The sequence below is a fragment of the Oncorhynchus tshawytscha genome, unplaced genomic scaffold (genome assembly GCF_018296145.1).
Source record: "Oncorhynchus tshawytscha isolate Ot180627B unplaced genomic scaffold, Otsh_v2.0 Un_contig_2752_pilon_pilon, whole genome shotgun sequence".
In the NCBI taxonomy this organism is placed as follows: domain Eukaryota; kingdom Metazoa; phylum Chordata; class Actinopteri; order Salmoniformes; family Salmonidae; genus Oncorhynchus; species Oncorhynchus tshawytscha.
In genome coordinates, this window is record NW_024609274.1 from 120,001 (window position 1) to 131,122 (window position 11,122).

The following is an 11,122-nucleotide window of genomic DNA, read 5'->3' on the forward strand; positions in this document are numbered from 1 at the left end:
CAGAACACTCCAGACAGAACACTTCAGACAGAACTCTTCAGACAGAGAAGTCCAGGCAGAACTCTTCAGACAGAACACTCTAGACAGAACACTTCAGACAGAGAAGTCCAGACAAAACAGTCCAGACAGAACAGTCCAGACAGAACACTTCAGACAGAACAGTCCAGACAGAACAGTCCAGACAGAACAGTCCAGACAGAACAGTCCAGACAGAACAGTCCAGACAGAACACTTCAGACAGAACACTTCAGACAGAACAGTCCAGACAGAACACTTCAGACAGAACACTCCAGACAGAACACTTCAGACAGAACTCTTCAGACAGAACTCTTCAGACAGAACAGTCCAGACAGAACACTTCAGACAGAACAGTCTAGACAGAACTCTTCAGACAGAACTCTTCATACAGAACACTCTAGACAGAACTCTTCAGACAGAGAAGTCCAGACAGAACTCTTCAGACCGAACAGTCCAGACAGAACAGTCCAGACAGAGAAGTCCAGACAGAACTCTTCAGACAGAACTCTTCAGACAGAACTCTTCAGACAGAACACTCCAGACAGAACAGTCCAGACAGAGAAGTCCAGACAGAACAGTCCTGTTTGCAGTCACTAACATATCTATCTGATTCTAACAGCTGGAACCCTTTAGTCACTAACATATCTATCTGAATCTAATAGCTGGAACCTCCAGTCACTAACATATCTATCTGAATCTAACAGCTGGAACCTCCAGTCACTAACATATCTATCTGATTCTAATAGCTGGAACCTCCAGTCACTAACATATCTATCTGATTCTAACAGCTGGAACTCTTTAGTCAATAACATATCTATCTGATTCTAATAGCTGGAACCTCCAGTCACTAACATATCTATCTGATTCTAACAGCTGGAACTCTTTAGTCACTAACATATCTATCTGATTCTAATAGCTGGAACCTCCAGTCACTAACATATCTATCTGAATCTAATAGCTGGTAACATATCTATTGTCACCTGCAGATCCACATTCCAGAGTGATCCTGAGGACCAAGAGCTCCTTCGACCCTCTCAGCAGCTACATCAACGCCAACTACATTAGGGTAAGTTATGCACGCACACGCACACGCACACACGCACGCACACACGCGCACACACACACACGCACACACACACACACACACACACACACACACACACACACACACACACACACACACACACACACACACACACACACACACACACACACACACACACACACACACACACACACACACACACACACACACATCAATGCCAATTACAGGGTAAATTATACACACACACACACACACACACACACACACAGATGCACACACACACACACACACATCAATGCCAAATACAGGGTAAGTTATGCACACACACACACACACACAGAGATGCGCACACACACACACACACACACACCAATGCCAATTACAGGGTAAGTTATCCACCAGGCATGTGAGCCCAGGGACTGTTCTGGGTTCTTAACCATTGTTTGTGAGCACATTGCATTCTGAACCAAAACAGGTGGATGTTGTGGTTGTAAAACAACAGTGATCTCTTAGTTAGAGCCAAAATGGCACATGATAGCGCTCTCATAATGAATAGGTAAAAACCATTTCCTGAACGTTGTCTGTACAGTTATGCATAGCCAGATTATAACAGATTAAAATTGTCTGTACAGGTATGCATAGTCAGATTATAACACAGATTAAAGTTGGCTGTACAGGTATCCATAGTCAGATTATAACACAGATTAAAATTGGCTGTACAGGTATCCATAGTCAGATTATAACACAGATTAAAATTGGCTGTACAGGTATCCATAGTCAGATTATAACACAGATTAAAATTGGCTGTACAGGTATGCATAGTCAGATTATAACACAGATTAAAATTGGCTGTACAGGTATCCATAGTCAGATTATAACACAGATTAAAATTGGCTGTACAGGTATGCATAGTCAGATTATAACACAGATTAAAATTGGCTGTACAGGTATGCATAGTCAGATTATAACACAGATTAAAATTGGCTGTACAGGTATCCATAGTCAGATTATAACACAGATTAAAATTGGCTGTACAGGTATGCATAGTCAGATTAAAACAGATTAGAGATTAGAACGGAACTCATGAAAGATAGCTACATTTTTTTTCATTCTATCACCCTGGATTCTGGTCATCTGGATTCTGGTCACCAGATAACTGGTCATCTTTAGCTTAGTTCATGCCTTCATATTTCATATTATATTATGCAGTCATATCCCAGTGTTGTTGAACTGTGTGATATAAGACGTGTTCCCTTTTTAAACAAACACACAACTTCAGAGTCTCCTTATCGGGTTTCTCCATCTTGGGAAAGAAAAGCGTAGCAGTGAGTTCAGGGGAGCGAGGACATTGTTTCTGTTGTTTCCATGTAAGTCTATGGAGAGAACAGAAGGAGAGAGAGGGCAGGCCGGAGGAACTAGTGAACTCACTCTCTAATGACCCGTTGGGCTGCAGATTACAATAGGGCCACTTCCCCTGTAGTCACTGCAGGAAGCTCAACTACTAGGATGACTTCAAAATGGCACCCTATTCCCTATTTAGCGCAATACATTCTGGTCAAAAGTAGTGCACTATATAGGGAATAGGGTGCCATATGGGACATAACACTCTCATTTTCTCTTTCACACCATAGAGGCTATTCAGACCTGCTGTTGTTTATCTCTCCCTGGACAGTAGCTAACACCATAGAGGATAATCAGACCTGCTGTGGTTTATCTCTCCCTGGACAGTAGCTAACACCATAGAGGATAGTCAGACCTGCTGTGGTTTATCTCTCTCTTTCTCTGGACAGTAGCTAACACCATAGAGGATAATCAGACCTGCTGTGGTTTATCTCTCCCTGGACAGTAGCTAACACCATAGAGGATAATCAGACCTGCTGTGGTTTATCTCTCTCTGGACAGTAGCTAACACCATAGAGGATAGTCAGACCTGCTGTGGTTTATCTCTCCTTGGACAGTAGCTAACACCATAGAGGATAATCAGACCTGCTGTGGTTTATCTCTCTCTGGACAGTAGCTAACACCATAGAGGATATTCAGACCTGCTGTGGTTTATCTCTCTCTCTCTCTGGACAGTAGCTAACACCATAGAGGATAGTCAGACCTGCTGTGGTTTATCTCTCCTTGGACAGTAGCTAACACCATAGAGGATAATCAGACCTGCTGTGGTTTATCTCTCTCTGGACAGTAGCTAACACCATAGAGGATAATCAGACCTGCTGTGGTTTATCTCTCCCTGGACAGTAGCTAACACCATAGAGGATAATCAGACCTGCTGTGGTTTATCTCTCCCTGGACAGTAGCTAACACCATAGAGGATAATCAGACCTGCTGTGGTTTATCTCTCTCTGGACAGTAGCTAACACCATAGAGGATAGTCAGACCTGCTGTGGTTTATCTCTCCTTGGACAGTAGCTAACACCATAGAGGATAATCAGACCTGCTGTGGTTTATCTCTCTCTTTCTCTGGACAGTAGCTAACACCATAGAGGATAATCAGACCTGCTGTGGTTTATCTCTCTCTCTCTGGACAGTAGCTAACACCATAGAGGATAGTCAGACCTGCTGTGGTTTATCTCTCCCTGGACAGTAGCTAACACCATAGAGGATAATCAGACCTGCTGTGGTTTATCTCTCTCTCTCTGGACAGTAGCTAACACCATAGAGGATAATCAGACCTGCTGTGGTTTATCTCTCCCTGGACAGTAGCTAACACCATAGAGGATAGTCAGACCTGCTGTGGTTTATCTCTCTCTTTCTCTGGACAGTAGCTAACACCATAGAGGATAATCAGACCTGCTGTGGTTTATCTCTCTCTCTCTGGACAGTAGCTAACACCATAGAGGATAGTCAGACCTGCTGTGGTTTATCTCTCCCTGGACAGTAGCTAACACCATAGAGGATAGTCAGACCTGCTGTGGTTTATCTCTCTCTTTCTCTGGACAGTAGCTAACACCATAGAGGATAATCAGACCTGCTGTGGTTTATCTCTCTCTCTCTGGACAGTAGCTAACACCATAGAGGATAGTCAGACCTGCTGTGGTTTATCTCTCCCTGGACAGTAGCTAACACCATAGAGGATAATCAGACCTGCTGTGGTTTATCTCTCCCTAGACAGTAGCTAACACCATAGAGGATAATCAGACCTGCTGTGGTTTATCTCTCCCTGGACAGTAGCTAACACCATAGAGGATAATCAGACCTGCTGTGGTTTATCTCTCCCTGGACAGTAGCTAACACCATAGAGGATAATCAGACCTGCTGTGGTTTATCTCTCTCTCTCTGGACAGTAGCTAACACCATAGAGGATAATCAGACCTGCTGTGGTTTATCTCTCTCTCTCTGGACATTAGCTAACACCATAGAGGATAATCAGACCTGCTGTGGTTTATCTCTCTCTGGACATTAGCTAACACCATAGAGGATAATCAGACCTGCTGATTGGGACTCCCATAGGGCGGTGCACAATTGGCCCAGCGTCGTCCGGGTTTGGCCGCGGTAGGCCGTCATTGTAAATTTGTTCTTAACTTAGTTTCCTAGTTAAATAAAAAAATAATAATAATAATAAATAGCAGCACACATTAAGACAGAAATACAGAAATATGAACACCTAATGAATGGGTTAGTGACTCTGTCTTGACTGTCTAAACAACCTGTCCATTCATCATGCCTTAACAAGTTAGTCCCCAGTCTAGGGACGGTTTACAAAAACTATTTTGGTCCAGTCAAGAATTCCTGTGTACCAGTTAGCTAATAGTCCTCCCTCCCTCCCTACCTCCCTCCCTCTCTCTGACCTCTGCAGGGTTACCTAGGCGATGAGAAGGCCTACATCGCCACGCAGGGTCCCATGATCAACACAGTGAATGATTTCTGGCAGATGGCCTGGCAGGAAGACTGTCCTGTCATCATCATGATCACCAAGCTCAGGGAAAAGAACGAGGTACGGGTGCACTCACTCACTCACTCACTCACTCACTCACTCACATACGCACACACATACACGCACACGCACACACACACACACACACACACACACACACACACACACACACACACACACACACACACACACACATACTAGGGTTGAATAGCGGGTCCCGGGTTCCAGAGATTTACCGCCCGAACCCAGTCCCTTTTCCCCGGGAAAAATAACAGTGAAAAAACTGTAAATGATCATAAATGATTTAATGTGACGTGAAATGGAACTGTTAAATGATGTGATGTTGAAATCTGGCTCCTCTATGGTCCTTCTCTCTGCATGATCAATCATCAACGCTCACGGTGCGGGTAGACAGCACCTGTCAGCATGGAGCGCAGTAGGACTGCATTTACTGCAGCACAGTCTATGCTACACTAATATAAGGACTGAATGTGCGTCTAATGTACACATCTCCCCCTGTAGAAGATGATTCCAAATAGGCAATGCTGTTGTAGATTGATATTTAGTCCTGTTTCAAGATGTCCTAGCTACTGTTCATGACAGCTGAGACAGAGCTGTTGTAGATTGATATTTAGCCCTGTATATAGATGTCCTACCTGGACAGATGTCCTAGCTACTGTTCATGACAGCTGAGACAGAGCTGTTTCTAGACAGCTAAACTGTTCATGACAGCTGAGACAGAGCTGTTTCTAGACAGCTAAACTGTTCATGACAGCTGAGACAGAGCTGTTTCTAGACAGCTAAACTGTTCATGACAGCTGAGACAGAGCTGTTTCTAGACAGCTAAACTGTTCCCAGACAGCTAAACTGTTCATGACAGCTGAGACAGAGCTGTTTCTAGACAGCAAGCAGTCAGCTAATCTTCATAAAATGTCTTTAACGTCAGTCTCATCAGTCTCATGTAGCATCAGTCTCATGTAGCATCAGTCTCATCAGTCTCATCAGTCTCATGTAGCATCAGTCTCATCAGTCTCATGTAGCATCAGTCTCATCAGTCTCATCAGTCTCATGTAGCATCAGTCTCATCTGTCTCATGTAGCATCAGTCTCATGTAGCATCAGTCTCATCAGTCTCATCAGTCTCATGTAGCATCAGTCTCATCAGTCTCATGTAGCATCAGTCTCATCAGTCTCATGTAGCATCAGTCTCATCAGTCTCATCAGTCTCATGTAGCATCAGTCTCATCAGTCTCATGTAGCATCAGTCTCATGTAGCATCAGTCTCATCAGTCTCATGTAGCATCAGTCTCATCAGTCTCATGTAGCATCAGTCTCATCAGTCTCATCAGTCTCATGTAGCATCAGTCTCTAGCATCAGTCTCATCAGTCTCATGTAGCATCAGTCTCATCAGTCTAGCATCAGTCTCATCAGTCTCATGTAGATCATCAGTCTCATGTAGCATCAGTCTCATCAGTCTCATGTAGCATCAGTCTCATCTGTCTCATGTAGCATCAGTCTCATCAGTCTCATCAGTCTCATGTAGCATCAGTCTCATCAGTCTCATGTAGCATCAGTCTCATGTAGCATCAGTCTCATCAGTCTCATCAGTCTTGATTTGTCATGCTGATCAAAGCTTTAATCAAATTACATTTAAAGTATATTTATATGGTTTATATGCTTTAGAATGACATTTCTGGTTTTGGCGGGAAATGCCATTTTTTTCTCCGGGAGAAAAGTGATTTATTCTCGGGTTGGAACATTGTTTTTCAGTACCCGGAAAAATATTCAACCCTAACACACACACACACACACACACACACACAGGATCCCGTAGGTATAAACAAATATGTACGTGATTCTACACATGTAAATTACATGACATAATCACTGGAACAATAGTGATTGGTGATACGATAACATGAGTAATGATTAATGATGTTGTCTGTTCCAGAAATGTGTTCTGTACTGGCCAGAGAGGCGTGGTATCTATGGCAAGGTGGAGGTGCTCATTAACAACGTGACAGAGTGTGACAACTACACCTGTCGGACCCTCAACCTGAAGGTACTTTTCACTTAGGGATGGAACCCATTGACCGTACTGGGTCGCTGTGGGTTTCTATCTATTTACTGTACACTTCATTAACTCTCCATTGGAAATCTACACTTTTAAAAGTTCATGTTTTGTTGACTCATACCCAAATAATGTTTCACTCATCCTATAGGCCCTACTCGTATGTGTGACCAAAGCATACTTTGGAGAAAATATAACACTTCAAAAACAAAAAAAGAAACATTTATTTCAAACAGACCGTTTCCAAAATGCTTGCTATTTTCTCAGAGCATGATGTCATCCTCCTGAGGAGGATGAACTGACCAATCAGCGATCTACTTGCATTAATATTTTTTATGACCGGTATACGCCCACACCATTCTGTTGTTAGGGTACGCCCACACCATTCTGTTGTTAGGGTACGCCCACACCATTCTGTTGTTAGGGTACGCCCACACCATTCTGTTGTTAGGGTACGCCCACACCATTCTGTTGTTAGTACGCCCACACCATTCTGTTGTACGCCCACACCATTCTGTTGCCCACACCATTCTGTTGTTAGGTACGCCCACACCATTCTGTTGGGTACGCCCACACCATTCTGTTGTTAGGGTACGCACCATTCTGTTGTTAGGGTACGCCCACACCATTCACACCATTCTGTTGTTACGCCCACACCATTCTGGTACGCCCACACCATTCTGTTGTTAGGGTACGCCCACACCATTCTGTTGTTAGGGTACGCACCATTCACCATTCTGTTGTTAGGGTACGCCCACACCATTCTGTTGTTAGGGTACGCCCACACCATTCTGTTGTTAGGGTACGCCCACACCATTCTGTTGTTAGGGTACGCCCACACCATTCTGTTGTTAGGGTACGCCCACACCATTCTGTTGTTAGGGTACGCCCACACCATTCCAAAACAGAAAAGCTGCTTTATTACATAATTTATAAAAAATGTTTAGAAGAAAAACTATTTCACTCACATTGTCATTGATTATAGGTCATATTTCATAGAAATCTGCAACCACTGGACAGTTACTTTAAACTAGACTGAAACCACAATCTTGATCTTACTCAAACTCTCTGTGTGTCTTTGTCTCTTTCACAGCAAGGGGCCCAGAGTCGTGTGGTGAAGCACTACTGGTACACATCGTGGCCGGACCATAAGACCCCAGACAGCGCCCAGCCCCTGCTCCAGCTGATGAGAGACGTGGAGGAGGACAGGACGGGCTCCCCATCGCAGGGACCCGTCATCGTACACTGCAGCGCAGGGATTGGCCGAACGGGCTGCTTCATCGCCACGACGATAGGCTGTCGTCAGTTGGAGCTGGAGGGAGTGGTAGATGTGCTGGGGATTGTGTGTCAGCTCAGAGCGGACAGGTGAGTTACCTACACCTGGAGTATTAGACCGTATGTGGAATAGGTCCAATGTAGTAGAATATGTTTACAGCAGACAGGTGAGTTACCTATGCAGGCAGGCAGGCAGGCAGGCATGCAGGCAGTCTTGGTCACATACACGTGTTCAGCAGATGTTAATGGTCACATACACGTGTTCAGCAGATGTTAATGCGAGTATAGCGAAATGCTTGTGCTTCTAGTTCCGACAATGCAGTAATATCTAACATGTAATCTAACAATTCCACAACAACTACCTCATACACACAATGGGATGGAATAAGAATATGTAGATATAAATATATGGATGAGTGATGGCCGAGCGGCATAGGCAAGGTGCAGTAGATGGTATAATGTACAGTATATATATAAATATATAGATGAGTGATGGCTGAGCGGCATAGGCAAGGTGCAGTAGATGTACATATATGTACAATATATGTACATATATGTATAATGTACAGTACAGACATGATATGAGTAATGTAAGATATGTAAACATTATTAAAGTGACTAGTGATCCATTTATTAAAGTGTCTAATGATTTGAGTCTGTATGTTGGCAGCAGCCACTCAGTGTTAGTGATGGCTGTTTAACAGTCTGATGGTCTTGAGATAGAAGCTGTTTTACAGTCTCTCGGTCCCAGCTTTGATGCACCTGTACTGACCTCGGCTTCTGGATGATAGCGGTGTGAACAGGCAGTGGCTCGTGTGGTTGATGTCCTTGATGATCTTTATGGCCTTCCTGTAACATCGGGTGGTGTAGGTGTCCTAGAGGGCAAGTAGTTTGCCCCCGGTGATGTGTTGTGCAGACCTCACTACCCTCTGGAGAGCCTTACGGTTGTGGGCGGAGCAGTTGCCATACCAGGCGGTGATATATCACGACTGGATGCTTTCAATTGTGCATCTGTAGAAGTTTGTGAGGGTTTTCAGTGCCAACCTAAATTTCTTCAGCCTCCTGAGGTTGAAGAGGAGCTGTTTCGCGGGTGGACCATTTCAGTTTGTCTGTGATGTGTATGCCCAGGAACTTAAAACTTTCCACCTTCTCCACTACTGTCCCATCAATGTGGATAGGGGGGGTACTCTCTCTGCTGTTTCCCGAAATCCACCATCATCTCCTTAGTTTTGTTGACGTTGAGTGAGAGGTTGTTTTCCTGACACCACGCTCCGAGTGCCCTCACCTCCTCCCTGTAGGCCGACTCGTCGTTGTTGGTAAACAAGCCAACTACTGCTGTGTCATATGCAAACTTGATGATTGACTTGGAGGCGTGCATGGCCACGCAGTCATGGGTGAACAGGGAGTACAGGAGGGGGCTGAGCATGCACCCTTGTGGGGCCCCAGTGTTGAGGATCAGCGAAGTGGAGATGTTGTTTCCTGCCTTCACTACCTGGGGGCGGCCGTCAGAAAGTCCAGGACCCAATTGCACAGGACGGGGTCAAGACCCAGGGTCTCAAGCTTAATGATGAGTTTGGAGGGTACTATGGTATTCCTCATGTCCAGAGGGGATAGGGCAGTGTGCAGTGTGATGGTGAATGCATCGTCTGTGGACCTGTTGTGGCGGTATGCAAACTGAAGTAGATCTATTGTGTCAGGTAGGGTGGGGGTGATGTGATCCTTGACTAGTCTCTCAAAGTACTTCATGTGGACAGAAGTGAGTGCTGTGGTGCGATGGTAATTTAGTTCAGTTATCTTTGCCTTCTTTTGTACAGGAACAATGGTTGAAAATCTTGAAGCATGTGGGGAGAGCAGACTGGGATAGGGAGCGATTGAATATGACCGTAAACACACTAGCCAGCTGGCCTGCTCATGCTCTGAGGACGTGGCTAGGGATGCCATCTGGGCCAGCTGCCTTGCGAGGGTTAACACGTTTAAGTGTCTTACTCACGTCGGCCACAGAGAAGGAGAGGGGGGGTCCGCAATCCTTGGTCAGTGTACAATGCACTGTATTATCCTCAAAGTGGGAAAAGAAGGTGTTTAGTTTGTCTGGAAGCAAGACGTCGGTGTCCGTGACGGATGTGGCTGGGTTAGGACAGACAGACAGACAGACAGACAGACAGACAGACAGACAGACAGACAGACAGACAGACAGACAGACAGACAGACAGACAGACAGACAGGACAGACAGACAGACAGGACGGATGTGGGTTAGACAGACAGACAGACAGACAGACAGACAGACAGACAGACAGACAGACAGACAGACAGACAGACAGACAGACAGACAGACAGGACGGACAGACAGACAGAGACAGACAGGACGGATGTGGCTGACAGTTAGGACAGACAGACAGACAGACAGACAGACAGACAGACAGACAGACAGACAGACAGACAGACAGACAGACAGACAGACAGACAGACAGAGACACAGACAGACAGACAGACAGACAGACAGACACAGACACAGACAGACAGACAGACAGACAGACAGACAGACAGACACAGACAGACAGACAGACAGACAGACACAGACAGACAGACACAGACACAGACAGACAGACAGACAGACAGACAGACAGACAGACAGACAGACAGACAGACAGACAGACAGACAGACAGACAGACAGACAGACAGACAGACAGACAGACAGACAGACAGACAGACAGGATGGATGTGGCTGGGTTAGGACAGACAGACAGTCATGATGGATGTGGCTGGGTTAGGACAGACAGACAGACAGTCAGGATGGATGTGGCTGGGGTGAGGACAGACAGACAGACAGTCAG

The 11,122-nt window shown here is 45.2% G+C and overlaps 1 protein-coding gene across 1 annotated transcript in view; it reads left to right on the forward strand.

The window, feature by feature from the left end:
• ptprr (protein tyrosine phosphatase receptor type R) overlaps positions 1-8,467 on the forward strand; it is a 28,000-nt gene extending 19,533 nt beyond the window's left edge. Inside the window, exons 7-10 of the mRNA XM_042314740.1 lie at positions 1,005-1,084; positions 4,866-5,003; positions 6,895-7,005; positions 8,108-8,467. Of these exons, the coding sequence (XP_042170674.1) occupies positions 1,005-1,084; positions 4,866-5,003; positions 6,895-7,005; positions 8,108-8,383 (605 nt within the window). The 3' untranslated portion in view covers positions 8,384-8,467. The remainder of the gene's footprint in view (positions 1-1,004; positions 1,085-4,865; positions 5,004-6,894; positions 7,006-8,107) is intronic.
• Positions 8,468-11,122: the final 2,655 nt, after the last annotated feature.